Source organism: Falco punctatus (genome assembly GCF_963210335.1).
Source record: "Falco punctatus genome assembly, chromosome: 6".
Classification (NCBI taxonomy): Eukaryota; Metazoa; Chordata; class Aves; order Falconiformes; family Falconidae; genus Falco; species Falco punctatus.
In genome coordinates, this window is record NC_137585.1 from 30,125,002 (window position 1) to 30,139,406 (window position 14,405).

At 38.1% G+C, this 14,405-nt stretch overlaps 1 protein-coding gene across 3 annotated transcripts in view; it reads right to left on the bottom strand.

The window, feature by feature from the left end:
* The window catches only part of GNPTAB (N-acetylglucosamine-1-phosphate transferase subunits alpha and beta), a 46,505-nt gene that overhangs the window by 4,039 nt on the left and 28,061 nt on the right, over window positions 1-14,405 (bottom strand). For all 3 annotated transcript variants that reach the window (XM_080393558.1, XM_080393557.1, XM_080393559.1), the window contains exons 12-19: window positions 13,506-13,709; window positions 11,252-12,360; window positions 10,005-10,204; window positions 9,521-9,740; window positions 8,358-8,471; window positions 5,782-5,867; window positions 3,925-4,023; window positions 143-310 (exon numbers count right to left, since the gene is read on the bottom strand). In XM_080393558.1, the coding sequence (XP_080249684.1) occupies window positions 143-310; window positions 3,925-4,023; window positions 5,782-5,867; window positions 8,358-8,471; window positions 9,521-9,740; window positions 10,005-10,204; window positions 11,252-12,360; window positions 13,506-13,709 (2,200 nt within the window). The remainder of the gene's footprint in view (window positions 1-142; window positions 311-3,924; window positions 4,024-5,781; window positions 5,868-8,357; window positions 8,472-9,520; window positions 9,741-10,004; window positions 10,205-11,251; window positions 12,361-13,505; window positions 13,710-14,405) is intronic.

The following is a 14,405-nucleotide window of genomic DNA, read 5'->3' on the forward strand; positions in this document are numbered from 1 at the left end:
AGTCCATTCAAATATTTTCACATTATTTTCACTGTTAACTTCTTCATTACAAAACTAGGGGTCGGGAATGGCTTATACCAATATGTTCTATAATTATATGCTATTGCACTACAATAATGTGGAGAGAACCTGTGTAACATACCATTCTTGGAGTTCGTGCATGTGAAGGAAACGATTCCGATATTCTCTTGGCAGTTCAAATTGGGAAGGTATTGGAAACATTGATTCATAAAAATCCCTAAGCACTGCTTTCACTGTCTGTGCATCCTTATGATTGTGATCAATATTGTCATTTAGGCAAACAAATTTTCTAAAAAACAAGAAGTCGTCAGAATATTTCTTTAATAATATAGCAAAGGTATTGCCAAACCAAGAACACAGAATCCTTTCAAACAAAATTGTTACAGTATCCTTTTAAAACTAAATTGATATATATGATACTGGTAATCAGTTCCCTTATTGCTGCATTATTTAAAATTAATTGGAGTTTAATTCTACGAGTACCAATAGTGAGTCAAAACCTCTGAGGAATGCAATAACAAGCGGCATTTCTCTCTCTTCTACTTGTGCAATGCTGCCATCTAATGGGACTACTGTGTGTCATCCCAGAGCCCACCACCACCGGCTACAGAGCAGATTAGAAAGCCAACGTTATGATTTGCCTAAGGGTTTTTAAAGTTTTACATAAATTATAATGAGTATCTTAAATAACAAAGTGAGCGTCACTGTAGGAGGTAAACATACTAAATTAATACTGCACTCTTCAGAGAAAGTCAACATAAAAACTATACAAGATTGTACAAGAACGCAAAGCTTGGTCCCCAAGGCTCCGAGTCACTGGGATCACTACGCAAACTGGGCAGGACATGACTTGAATCACAGACCTAATGCTGAACTTGTGTAATCAACCAAAATACAAACAACCACCACCTGGACAGAACGTGTATGGAAATCACTGTGACCAAATAAGCATATTCCCGATAATGCCTCTTGCGGAGGGTTATTTCTCATATAAGAAACATGTAACTATCTAAATCACTGCTTATTACTGAAAATAAAGCAGCAGCTAGTGTGCTGGATGGCTATGTACCCTTGGCCACTCTGACCTGGTGCCTGACAACAAAAATCCCTTTTCCCACATATAGGCAAGGTTATGTGCTTTATTTATATTGTGAGATACAAGACCCTTACATTTTCCCCAGAGAGAAATTGTATCTGGTGACATGTGTCTTGTAACTGCTAACCTTTGTAAATAAGTAGTTCTGGTCAGCTGTATTCTCTATAGTATGGTGTGCTCTTTCAAAGAGCAAAGTTCATACTTCCTACATGAAGCTGGAAATAAGCAGAACTCTACAGCACATGAATCTGCCTACACAGGCCATTACCACTTTTCCTCAGCCTGTACTGAATCTGGCATAACTGGTAAGCACGCTCTAGACAATTACATGCACAGGATAAACAGCCGCTCAAATCACTACTCAAATCTGAGAAGAACAAAATACGCCTCTCCTCTTCAAAGATGAGCAGGCTATGTCTACACTATCAAGTAATACTATGCAAAGCAGCTGGTTATGGCAGTCATATGTCTATACTATAAGCATTTTGGGAGTTCACTTTGTACTGTCCCTGACCTTGTCCCTTGGACTGGCAGCTCATTAGCCCTGGGAATGCAGTAGCTGCACTCCTGGAGTGTATATCCCTGTTTAGCTTCATCTGAAAGAGACACAGTTTACAGACTGAAAGGTTGCTACACATAGCAAACCAAAGCACAGTAAGTGGGACTGATGGGGATATTAACTTGTTTCAAATGGAAAGACTGGTTTAATCCACCCAAAAGAAACCAAACCTGACATTTCTTTGAATATTCTAGAATTAATGCCTAGATGATTAAGGCTCACTTTTCCTTAAAGGATGCAAACCAAACATTTTAGGCAGATCAATAAGTGAACAATACTTCTAGTTCATTGCAAGAGACACACTGAATACCTGTTTTTAGAGACTTTGTATAATTATTGTTTTATATGCAGGGAAAATGTGGCAGAGAAAGAAATGGCACACCTACATAGCCACATCAGCTCTCCTTTGCTGACAAGATATGACTGCAGTACTGCACTATACTTCACAGGAATACAGCCCAAGCAATTGACTCAACCTCACTCCACGAACCAGCCAACAATCTGGGACTAAAATATGGTATTGTTCCTTAAGAAGAAAGAAAATAAACCACAAAAGGGTATGCATATATGGGGTCTCAAGGTTGAGTCCATAATAGCATGCCAGTGTATCGTATCAAAATTGGGGAAGATTCAAGGCAGATCAGCTCACCTACCTCATCTTGCCTACTGAGGTGCCTTGAGACAACAGTCTGCACACCCTTACTCAGCACATCCTCATCTAAGGATGCAATCACTCAGAATAGGCAGCTCCATTTTAAGTTGCTAGAAGGCCTCAATCCACTTGGCTTACTCATATCACAACCAACACAGCATCAGGATCAAGGCTGACATCAGCAACTGCCCTTCAAAATCAGAAGCCAGTGATTGCAAGCATGAACTTGAACACAGAAGGTCAGAAACTCATGCTACGCGCCCTCCTTGGGTCTAACAGGGCTTGAGAAATAGAGGAGGAAGAGGAAGAAGCAGGATGACTGAGGGCAGCGCCTGCTTTTCTTTTGAACTGGGTCATTGCAGGAACTGGAATGCAGGACTTACGTGGCCAGAAAGCACTCTTGCAAGAGTAGACACAAACAACCTTCAGCTGCAAAATGTCTCAAGACTAGCATTCCCCTTTCTGAATGAATGGCCTACCAAATAGTAGTACAGTGTAACAGGCAAGTGAAAACCTGCTCTTTAGCTACAAATGGTGTAGCTTTACAGGCAGCTGAGATTACCCAATAGCTTGCTGTGACCTCCAAGAGGTTTCACTTTCCCTGGCCCAAGGTACCTGGGCCTACTTTCCTCCTTGTTCTGTTTTTTGACACTTGTCAGACCCCACCTTGAAGCCCAACTCATTGAATTGGCAGAGAACTCTAGTTTTCTGAAGACAGAAGCAAGATGCAAGATAAAAACATGCAACTGAGAGCAAGGAAGAGGATGAGGAGTGGAGGCAGTCTCACTTCCAAGACAGCTAGCTATTACATTCCCTCACCCCATGTCAAACCCCAGACTTATGCAATGGGCTCAGGACTACAGTTAAATGCTTCTGCGAAGCAGATTCAGACTTGAGTTTCAAATACAGCATCCTTTGCTTTGCAAGGTGGTTGCTGTGAAATGTGTTCTTATTTTTACTTTAACATTTATTTTTGCCATTTATCTCACAGTCATTTCAGGAGCTTAATTCAACACTAAAGAGTTTATTCTCAGATTTGGGTATCTAAACCTTTTACTACTGCAGAATGAAGGAACAGGGGACTGCCTTCCAGCTTTGAATTGTTTCTCAACAAATATTTTTAAAAACATAAATCATAATACCTCTTGCCATGTAACAGCGCATGAAAGCTTAATGGATATGCAAAACTGGTTTTGTAACAAAATGATCCACACAGTTTTTATTCATAAATTGTTGCATAAACAGATCAAAATACTCTTCCGTTAGAATAAAGTTGCCTGCAATATAAACTGTATGCCCTCTAGAACAGCAAAAATGAAAGCTTCAAAAATAACTGAAGTTCATCTAGACATTCTCAAAGGTTTTAGATATATAAAAAAGTAACCAATTAATGAAAGAACCCCTAGCATAACAGAGAGATCAGCCATTCAGTTAAATAGAAAAAATTGTAAGTACTTTTGGTTAAAATTGTTCTTACCCTGTAACACACAGTGTAGAAACACATGGCAATAATTTATTTTTCCAACATAGCTTAAACAGTTGAAGCAGAATATTAAAGCCACCTCAAAACTTCATACAAATCAAAAAACAGGTTACCTGGGATTTTTTCGTATGTCATCCAGCTGACCAACTACATGAGAAACATTTGTGCGAATCATTTTGAAGGCAATTTCCTCTTCTCCCATGATTTCGAACCTTATTGTTAAAATAGTATTTATACATTAATAAAACCACCTAAAGTCAGGTTCAATAAATATTAGTATTTTATTTAATAACTAACTTCTAATCTGACTGGCCAACCTTCATTAGAATTTGCCATTTGCTTTCTATCAGTATATTTACATTTTTTGGCTAATGCTCTTGCACAGAACCACATTCCAACAGGATTTATTAGTAGTATAAATCAGAGAACTGAACTCCAATACCAAGTATATAAACTATGAATTCTGTCATAAAAGTAACAATTGATCTGAGAGCAGATATAGTACTATTTACTTTTTTTAGCGTTTTTCTTTTTGAACACACAGCATTTACAACTGTCATTTATAATTAAGCTTCAGACACGAGAAAACATTCTTATCTTCCAATCTTCAACAGAAGAATATATAAACCTACAACCTCAAATACAAATAAAACCTTCCTCACCCACCTAATCAGTAATTTGCAAACAAGTATATAAAATGCAGAAGTATCATATAATCTCTGAAAGGTATCTTGAGTTGAGAAGCATTTTAACCCACTTTTAACAGTCTTACTAGAGGTACCACACTTACATTTTTCATCTTTCTTATCTTGATATAAGAAAACACCCTGCCTGCTCCTTTTAGTCTCACCTGAGAAATTATTCCATTTATAAAGCTCACAAATGAACAATGAAATTATTTAAGTTCAACAGAATGAAAGAGCAACATATATCCTAATGATATAAATACATTACTATGAATCAGTTTAAGTACAGCAAGTCTTTGCCCCCACCCTAACAACTGTCAATCTCATTTTTTATGTCAGCTTTTGAGTTTTAGCATAAACTCTCCTGGGAAGGGAATTATTTATAAAGCTTACAGCACAACTTGAAGTACTATAAATTAACATATAATCATGTCCAAAAGCTGCCTCTAAGCAGCATCTATAACCTCCTTCCATTCTACAGTTTTATTTGACTTCATAGCCACTCCTGGGGCAACTGCATGCTTCAAACTCCCCACCACCCACCCCTGCCCAACACCACTGCTGAAGCAATGGACAGGAGACAAGGCTATGAGTTCCACACCAGCAAACTGCCTCATTGCAACGCAACTGGTTCGCAGGTTTCAGAGAAGGAAGATCTGAGAGAACCTATCTCAGGCAGATCTACACAAACACAATTATTCAGACAAACCCATGGTCACGACCATGGTTTGTCCTGCCCTTTCCAACAGGGGATGGAAACCTTTGTGTTGTCCCCCTCTCTCCCTGCTGCTCACTCCTCCACCTTGCAGGAAAGCTACAAGGTAGTTAGGGCTAAAACACTTTTTCTGTTCTGTTCTTTTCTTAAGCTTCAGTAGAAGAAAGGATGAAGCAGATTTACAACTTCCAGGTACAGGACAGGCTCTTTCTTCTTTTTTATGCTACTTTAACTGCCCTGACTCATATGACTACATATAATCAATTTATATAGCCATCTAAAGATAATCTGGCTTACTGTTGTACAACACAAATTAGGATCTGACCAAAGATGACACGCAGCATAGAAATATTTAGTCTACTGAACAGGAAACTATGGGGGGGGGAAATCACGTAATTCTGCATGATGAAACATACATAAGTAGATACCAGTATGTTTCTTCAGTTCCAATGTTACAATAAATTGAGCTGAGATTTGTTAACATACACAATCAATCTTTGGTCATGTATATACTTATACCTCTTATTACAAAACCTAGCATAGCTTTTCACAGGACTCTAACAACATACCTGTATTTGTTTTTGTCCTTGTATGCCTTACGAATTCTGTCAGTCACAGGTTTGCAATTAGTCACTAGGTTTTTTGTTACTGGAGGCTGGAAGAAAACATTGTTTAGATTACAGGTTACTGAAAATTACAGAGTCTGTACTTTGTAGAAAACCTGTATTACAGCTAGAAAAGCCTGTGTATGCTTTACTCTCCTGGAATGAAAAGCAATAGTTTCTTGATCATCTCTTGAAGGAAAAAACAAAAACAACAAAAAAGATACTGGTGCATAACATCACAATTTCCTATGCAAACAATACTATATGAAAGATACAGATTATTTTTGGCAAAAACATTGCAACTTCTGGATTTCATCCTCAATAAAACATTTAGAAATTCTACCTCATTTGACAGCTGTCTGACATTCCTCTGATAGAGGCCGCCAGTAACATGGGCCAGGCAAACTCTGTAGAACAGCTGATACACGAGGCCTTATTTCTATCACAAGCTATGTTGAAACAATTCTGGGAAATAAAATCCCTATTCTCAAGGGATATTCTATGGTACTAGACTCATTCCAAGAAATTTAGCTGTTGCAGGCAACAGGAATAAATCAGGCCTCTGTACTAAACACAAACACTATTTTGTCACTATTTGAACTGACTGATAACAGTACATTAGGCATTACTGCTTAGATTATTAATATTTTACTAATTCCCCAAAAGGATTAGAAGTAATGTGGCATTGTTCCCAGTCACTGAGAATTATTTTTAACCCCATCTTAAAACATATTAATGGCAGCCACCCTTTACTTCTACTCTTCAAAGTTTTTACTTCACAGAATTTTGAAGACAGAATAATAGAGGCAAAATGAAGTAAGGCTATACTGGATGTAACGCCCTCAAACTGAGCAGAATTCTCATATCCATACTTCCACTTCTTCAAATCAGGCTGACAGAATGGCTTTATATAGAACTCAGCTGGAATTAAGACTATGGGGAAAATATTTTTAAAGCCTGGTAATATACAGGATAGATGTCCAGAAGGAAGGAAATAAAAAGAAAAAACTCAATATTCATATACATTTATCTACACACATTGTAGATCTCTGTACTATGATTTGCAAATTGAGGATGAATAACGTTCTTCTACCCAAAAGTTCATGAACTGTACTCATCCAAATTATTTTTGCTTTGATACGGTATTGGTTTGAAGCTATAAAACACAAGGTCATCAATTCAGCAAAGTACATGCACACTTTTTTTCAAATGCATAGGTTGATGCAGGAATGAAATTCTCTTTGTAAAAGATATTCAGGTATTAGTATGAGATTTAAAGATTCTAGATTCCAACTAGAATAGAAATTAAGGACTTAAATGCTTAAGTGACATCTAGTCCTAAGACCTCAGATTTCACAGAACAGAATGGTTTAAGTTGGAAGGGACTTCAGGAGCTCATCTGGTCCAAGCCCCCTGCTCATGCAGGGCCACCCGGTGATAGTCGTTCAAGACTGTCCAGACAGCTTTTGAGTATCTCCAGGGATGGAGACCACTTAGTCACACTCACAGTTAAAAAACTGTTTCCTAGTGTTCAGAGGGAACCTCCTGTGTTTTCAGTTTGTGCCCACTGCCTCTTGTCCTGTCACTGGGCCCTACTGGGAATAGGGCTCCATCTTCTTTGTGCCCTCCCTTCAGGTATTTATATACATCAATGCAATTCCCCCTTGAGACTACTCTTTAGGCTAATTGCAGCTCTCTCATCCTTTACTCATAAGAGAAATGCTCCAGCCCCTTAATCACCTTCATGGCTCTTTACTGGACTCCATCCAGTATGCCCATGTGTCCCTTGTACTGAGGAGCCTGGAACTGGACAGAGCACTCCAGGTGTGGCCTCATCAGTGCCAAGCAGAGGGAAAGGTCACCTCCCTTGACCTGCTGGCAACACTTTGCCTAATGCAACCCAGGACACCATTAGCCTTCTTTGTGGCAAGGGCACACTTGGCTCACGTTCAACTTGGTGTCCACCAGAACCCCTGCATCCTTTCCTGCCAAGCTGCTTTCCAGCTGGGTGGCCCCTAGGATGACACTGGTGCATGGGGTTGTTCCTCCCCAGGTGCAGGACTTTCTACTTCTTGCTGAACTTCATGAGGTTCCTGTCAGGCCATCTTTGGATGTTAAAAGGAGTTAGACTGAAACCTTCACATAAGGGAGAATTATTCTAAAGATCTCTATCTGATGGTTTGGTGGTTTTTCTGGATTTTGTTTTGTTTCTAAATACATGGTTATAATTCAGGTAAAGACATTAGAAAGTTCTAGTCAGAGAGATATAGGGCTTACTATCCTTTTGGTTCACAACAGTGAATTCTCCTAACAAGGATGACTTTAAAAATCCAGCTTTTCACTGTTTTTGAAGGAAATTAATGGCTTTGTAAGTTAGGAAGTAGCTTGTAAAATTGTCTTTCTATAACACACATTTCATGTACACACAAGCAGGCATTTTTGTAAATACTTTCCTTCTAGAAATCAAACCAGCTTTTCAAGCACAGTAAATGCATGCTTGGGAAGGAAACCAAACACCATTTAAGACCAATGTTTCTTACCAGATTGGGATCATAATATGCTTCCTGAGTTGGTGGAATGATGTGGATCTGAGTGATGTTGGCAGGAAGAGCTTTAGAGCAATTTATTAGCATTTGTTCTAGACCCGTCAAATCCTAACAGAAAGAGAAGAGAGATAATCCTATTTTCTCACTCATATAGTTCTAAAAATCTGGGGTGCACAGACATATTTAATGTCACCTACATAACAAATTTCTGTGCTACTGTCAGAAAAAGACAACTTAATATTCACCAGACCGCAATTCAATAGCTGCTGAAGTCACTGGGATTCCCCATACACCCAACAAAGCAAATGCTCAGTGCATAGCTCAATTGAGACCACATAAAGCATGACAATGTCATTTTCATTTAAGAGGAAAACCACACCTTTACTAATGATATCAGAACAGTACAGAATTCCCAAACTAGCAGTGGCATATTAAAACCCAAATCAAGCAAACGGAAAAGTGAACTGAAAGGACAGGAATATGAGTTTCTGATTAAGGTACAGGACGGGAACACACTCAAGCAGAGCTGCATTCCAGCTGTGCCAATGATCTTGTATGCTGTTTCACAAACCAATAATTTCATTGGTTTGTGCCAATTCCTCTCTGTAAAGCAAAAACAGTACACTTTGTTCTCTACCAACTGTCTCTAAAAGTGTAAATCCTACAGAGACATGTCTCTGTTTATCAGGTTCCTACAAAACCAGAAATGTGAGTCTTCGCATGTGGTCATAGTATTTACTAGTATGACTTCCTTGCTACCCTTTTTCTCAATTCTTTCTTTAGGCCACAAGTTCCTCAGGGCAAGAACTGTCTTTTACTATGAGCAAGAACAAGGGCAAACACAGCAGGATTCCATTATTCAGAGCGGTTTTATCAGTTAACATTTTTTGACAAACTCACACTAATTGCTTTCTTGAGCTCGGACACCAGTGATCCTTTTTCTGATACTGCTAGAACTCAACTTAATTGTTGACTCCATAGAGCAATGATAAAGCAACAATAATAAGAACAATGTTACATTCTCCAAGTAAAATTTAATAAATGCCAAATGTTGCAGATGCTATAAAGCAAGGATAAAAAAAACATATTACTCATTTTAACAGTTTTGGACTTCAAAACTGAAGTTACTTTAAAAGTTATTGGTAAGGAAAGAGTACCTGCAAACTTAGTGGCAGTTCATGGATTCTCGTGGCCAATGTGCGAATCTCTCGGTCAGACAAAATGCCTGACTGATCTGTATCAACCTCATCGAAGATCTGAGAAATGTTCAGTGGCTGGACTGCACTCATAAGATAGTAGAAATATGAAAAAGCAAACTGCATATCTTCTGAGTGCCGCACTTTGTGAAACGATGTCTTGTCAAACTCCTCAGGAAACCTATACATTAATGTAAACTAATTTAGTACTTCAGTTTCTTCAAGTAAAACATTCCCTACCTAAAAACAAATTACCATCTAGAATTTTAAAAGGTCCTCAAAAGTCTCCTTAATTTAGCACAACTATCATGTTGGAATGAATTCCCTGTTTCCTTTATCAAAATATGACTTTAACGAGTAGCCATCAACACATTGAAAATAACTATAGCAAAGCATCAACAGAAAGGTAAGATTTTCACATTATTCCCAAGACAAACATACTCACATATCCTGTAGCTCTTGCATAACAGTGCGGTCAATCATGTGAGGCATATGAGCAGGGACTTTCCGAGATGTAAATCCAAATTTGCTGTTTAAAAGCTTATTTACATATCTAAGGGAATCAGCAAATGTATCTTTCAGCTGCCTTCCAAAATGTTTACCATCAGTAAAGTATGACATTTGTTTGAGTAATGACTCTTCTTCCTAAACAGCAGGACAGGCACAAAACAAGGTTACGTTACCAAAAACAAAAAAAAGAATGAAAATATTAAACACACCGGAAAAATGGCATTTCAGCCAGGTGCTAACTAATCCTTTCTGATATTTGAAAATAGGAAGAGAAGTTTTGAATATTTTTCTTCATATTCCTTAGTTCTCTCTTTAAAAACAAAAGATAAAAAATAACCTTTTCCTTAAAATTTTCATGCTCTGATGAAAAGTAGTCTATAAAAAACTTCCTTAATATTTGCTCTCTGACATCTCTCACACACACTCTAAAGTCCTTGTTTGCTATCAGATTTATTTGTATTATTGCCTTTTTTTTTTGCTGATTATTCATCCATATTTGATAAATTGAAATTCTATGAGTATAAAGTTTCCCATTTAAAATCCAGTCTCAGGTGAACAGAAAGAACTAGTCTTTTAAAAACACAACCCCTTTTAGTTATGCCCTATTTGGAGTAGGGCAAAGCAGTTGCTACCAACTGAAGCAGTCTCTATCTTCTCTTCCACAGGTTTTCAAAACTGCCAAAATGCTTTGGCTGGAAGCAGAGGAAGCTTCCTACATGTTTTTTTGATGTGGTCTGGACATTCAGTTTTGGTGGCAGACTTTCAATTTAACTTTTAGAATGCAAGTATTCACCATTATACATATTTTTTATTTTTTTTTAAACTGGATCCATAGTTGCATAAATGCAATCAAAACAAAACTTAAGCTTTCTGTTTTAGTGCTGTATATGTTTGAACAATAGCACTGTATCAATATACAATGAATAAAAAGTGAATCTGACAAAAAAACCCCAAAAAAGGCAGTAGAAAGAGAGCATAAATGGCTGTTCAGCTTTTACCACATAGCTAAGAGAGGCCCAGATCTTAAACAAATTAGATTAAGTCAAAAGGAGCTTTTAAAAAAATCTCAGTATTTGCCTCACAGGCAAGACACGTTCAAAATTTACAGATCATAGTAACGGTATTCCACTAAGCACAGAAAGATGCAACTACATCAATAAGCAATGACATTAAGATACTCACGTCAAGAAGGTCCTGGAAATACTTCTTTTTCTCCCATGGCAAAAAGCCTTGGTAACTTTCAGCGTAAAACTGTAATTTTCTTCCCACTAGCCCCTCCCTTACATTTGTAGCTCCCTGCACATGCCCTTTTCCTCCTTCCATTCCCTGTGCATCTTCTCCAGTATCTAAATTCCCAGTATGTTTTGATTTCTGAGTTTCCCTTAAAATTAGTGCATTCAGCACTTTTTCTCGAGTTTCATTTTTACTTCGCATGCTCTGGGAGGGAAGTGTGGATCTAGGCTTTGCTTTATAAATAGGTTTATTTGTGTTCATTGTCACAACAGTCCCCTTTGTTCCTTTAAGCCTCAAAGGAGCTTCTTCATTTGCTTTTATTGTTTTTATTTTGCCATTGTTTACATCTTTAAAAGGCTTCTGCCAGCTGGTATGGTTCTTCTGATCTCCTGAACGATTATGCACACTCCTCTTGTCCAATCCTGTAATACTCTTTACTGTAGTTAAGAACTGGAAAGGTCTCAGGAGAGTAGCCTTAGATAGGTTAAATCCTTTCTGAGTGATATCACCATTTTGTAGTTTTAAGTGCAGGTTCTGCAGTGCTAGCTGAACATCTTCAGGAAGAAGAGACACATTTACTGATGGTATTATCACCTCTTCGTGTAGACTCTCTTTTGTGCCATTTCGTCGTCTCTTGACTCTTGGAAAACGTTTTTCTTCAGGAATATCCTCAAATATAATTTCAACTTCTGGTATTGAAGTTATAGGTTTAAAATCAGAGTCAGATTTTTGCACAGAAGTTGTGTTTAGTTTTGGTTCCTCTCTAGTATCAGCTTCAACAGCTACCTGCATTTTAAACTCTTCATCATTTTTATTTAGAAATGTAAGATTAAAATAGATCACAGTTGCATTCATGCCACTATGCATTATGAGGTGGATAGTCTTCCATTTGTTAGCAACTGAAGCATGTCGGATAATTGGATTATCACTATATGAACCCTCAATTCCTTTCTTGGCTATTTCGCTGAAGCTGAAGTAGGGCAGACATTCACCTTTGGGAATAACATAGTAGGTCTGATTAAGCTGAAGTGTCACCTTGTACATCTCTTCAAAGTGATCTGGGGAAAACAAAACAAAACAAATTTCTGTCGATGTGCACTGTGACGCTTATCATTCACTCTTTCTTTGATTGTAATATGCCCAGTTAGCTTCGCTATGTTAGCGGGGAGACAGCTTTGTAAAAGGACAGATACTGTAGCTTCTGGTTTCTTGCTCACCTGTCTTCAATAATGAATGTCTAGAACATACTCAAGATATATAAAGCTGGCAGCCATTTCAGTGGTAATTCTAAAAGCCAGTATTTATCACTCTTTCAGTCTCTAGCTGAAAAGCCAAAGTGGCTTGTTATGACACATCCCTTAAAATTATGTATCAGTCAGAAGTAACATGCCCATACTACCTTTTTGCCACATTTTAGAAGATTAATGTTACAACGGTTGGATTTCACTGCTACATTGCATCTTGACTCAAGACTTCCAAAATTGGAGAGGCTGAATTGAACTGGCTCCTCCCACAGCAAAAAACAGATCAGCTGTCAACTCTCACATGAACAAAATATCATTGCCAGCAACAGAATTACCAGTAAAACATTTGTCCAGCCGAGATGCAGGGGAGCCTCTATGCTTCCAAACAGGCTAAATTCTTTCATTTCTGTTCCCCTGTCTACACCACTCAGCACTCTCGATCACTTCACTCACTCCTGCTACTCTTTCATATCAAAATAAACTTCAGACAACTTCACAGGTGACTGAAAGTAGCCTTTGGCAAGAGCACAGAGCCAGGCTTGAACTCATGCTATCAGCATCAGAGAGGTTCTTTAAATTTCTTAACTGCTACAGGCATCACCAAGTCAGCTGTCCTTATCTGGGCAAGGACTTTAGATAGCTGAAATACAATTTCTCCATTTAAAATGTAAGGCTCTTCAGGGGCAAGAAGTTTGATGCGTGCTGCTCCATAACTTATCAAGCACCCCACCCAAGCTTGGTCAATAACTGTTTTGTTAAATAAAGCAGCATGTAATATTGATTCAGGCTTGTATTAGTGAATACAAGAAGCAGCTGACTTTTTCTTCAGCTGCTAGTAGCTATTTTTCACGACTCCATACAGGGCATCTTAGCTTAATCCGAGTGTAATGATGAACAAAAAGGTCAGACAATTCAAGAGAATCCCTACAGAAAGTTTATCAGAGATGTATTTTACATACCCTGGCCACAGTCACCAGCATCAAATCCACAAGAGAGGACATTGCAGGCCTGATCACAGAATTTGTCTGCTAGCCAGGAATTAGCACAGCCTTGGTTACAGTATGAAACACCACTTATTCCTGCACCAAATTGCCATGGCGGTCCATTCCCAATACCTCCAACTGCACCTCCACCAGCAACATAACGACTACTCCCACCGTTACCTGCAAGGAGAGAAAACAACAACAACAAAAATAAACACCAGTCATTTGAAATCCTTATTTCTGAGGAAAGGCACATTTTACGCCACAGTGTTAGAGCTAGACTGAAGAGTTGACAATCTCATTTATCACTGGTGAAATTAAAATGGAACAAATGCTAACCAGACCTCTGTGAGTTAGTGTAAAATCTATGGTGCGCACAATCTCACTGTAGTAGTTTAGGGACCAACTTAAAATTGCAACAAAAACTCCAACGTATTTTGTCTTAACTTCAAAAAGGCAGGCAAAAACATACTTTAGTTGTTGTGCTTGCAGTCTTGACTGCACAGTCTTATAGAGTAGTATTACTTCTTCAATCCAGGAGTATCACTTAATTTTCCTACCCTGCACTCCTGAAAATTCGATCTAGAAACTAACGGTGCAGCTTCACAGTCCTGTTATTATTTGGATCCCAAGTCCAAATATACACAGACGCAATACTGCGTTTATATATACATTATACAATAATAATAATTGAATTTCAAAAACCTTCTTTTCAGCTAGTTAAATTGGGTATCCCAAAGATTTTCCTATGCCCTATTATTTGCTATCATTTTCCACAGAAATTCAGAGTTTGCAAGAACTATGGTTTTCATCTGCAAGCCAACTTTTTATTACTGTTATTAAACAAGGCAAATTTTAGTTACAGGAGAACAACAA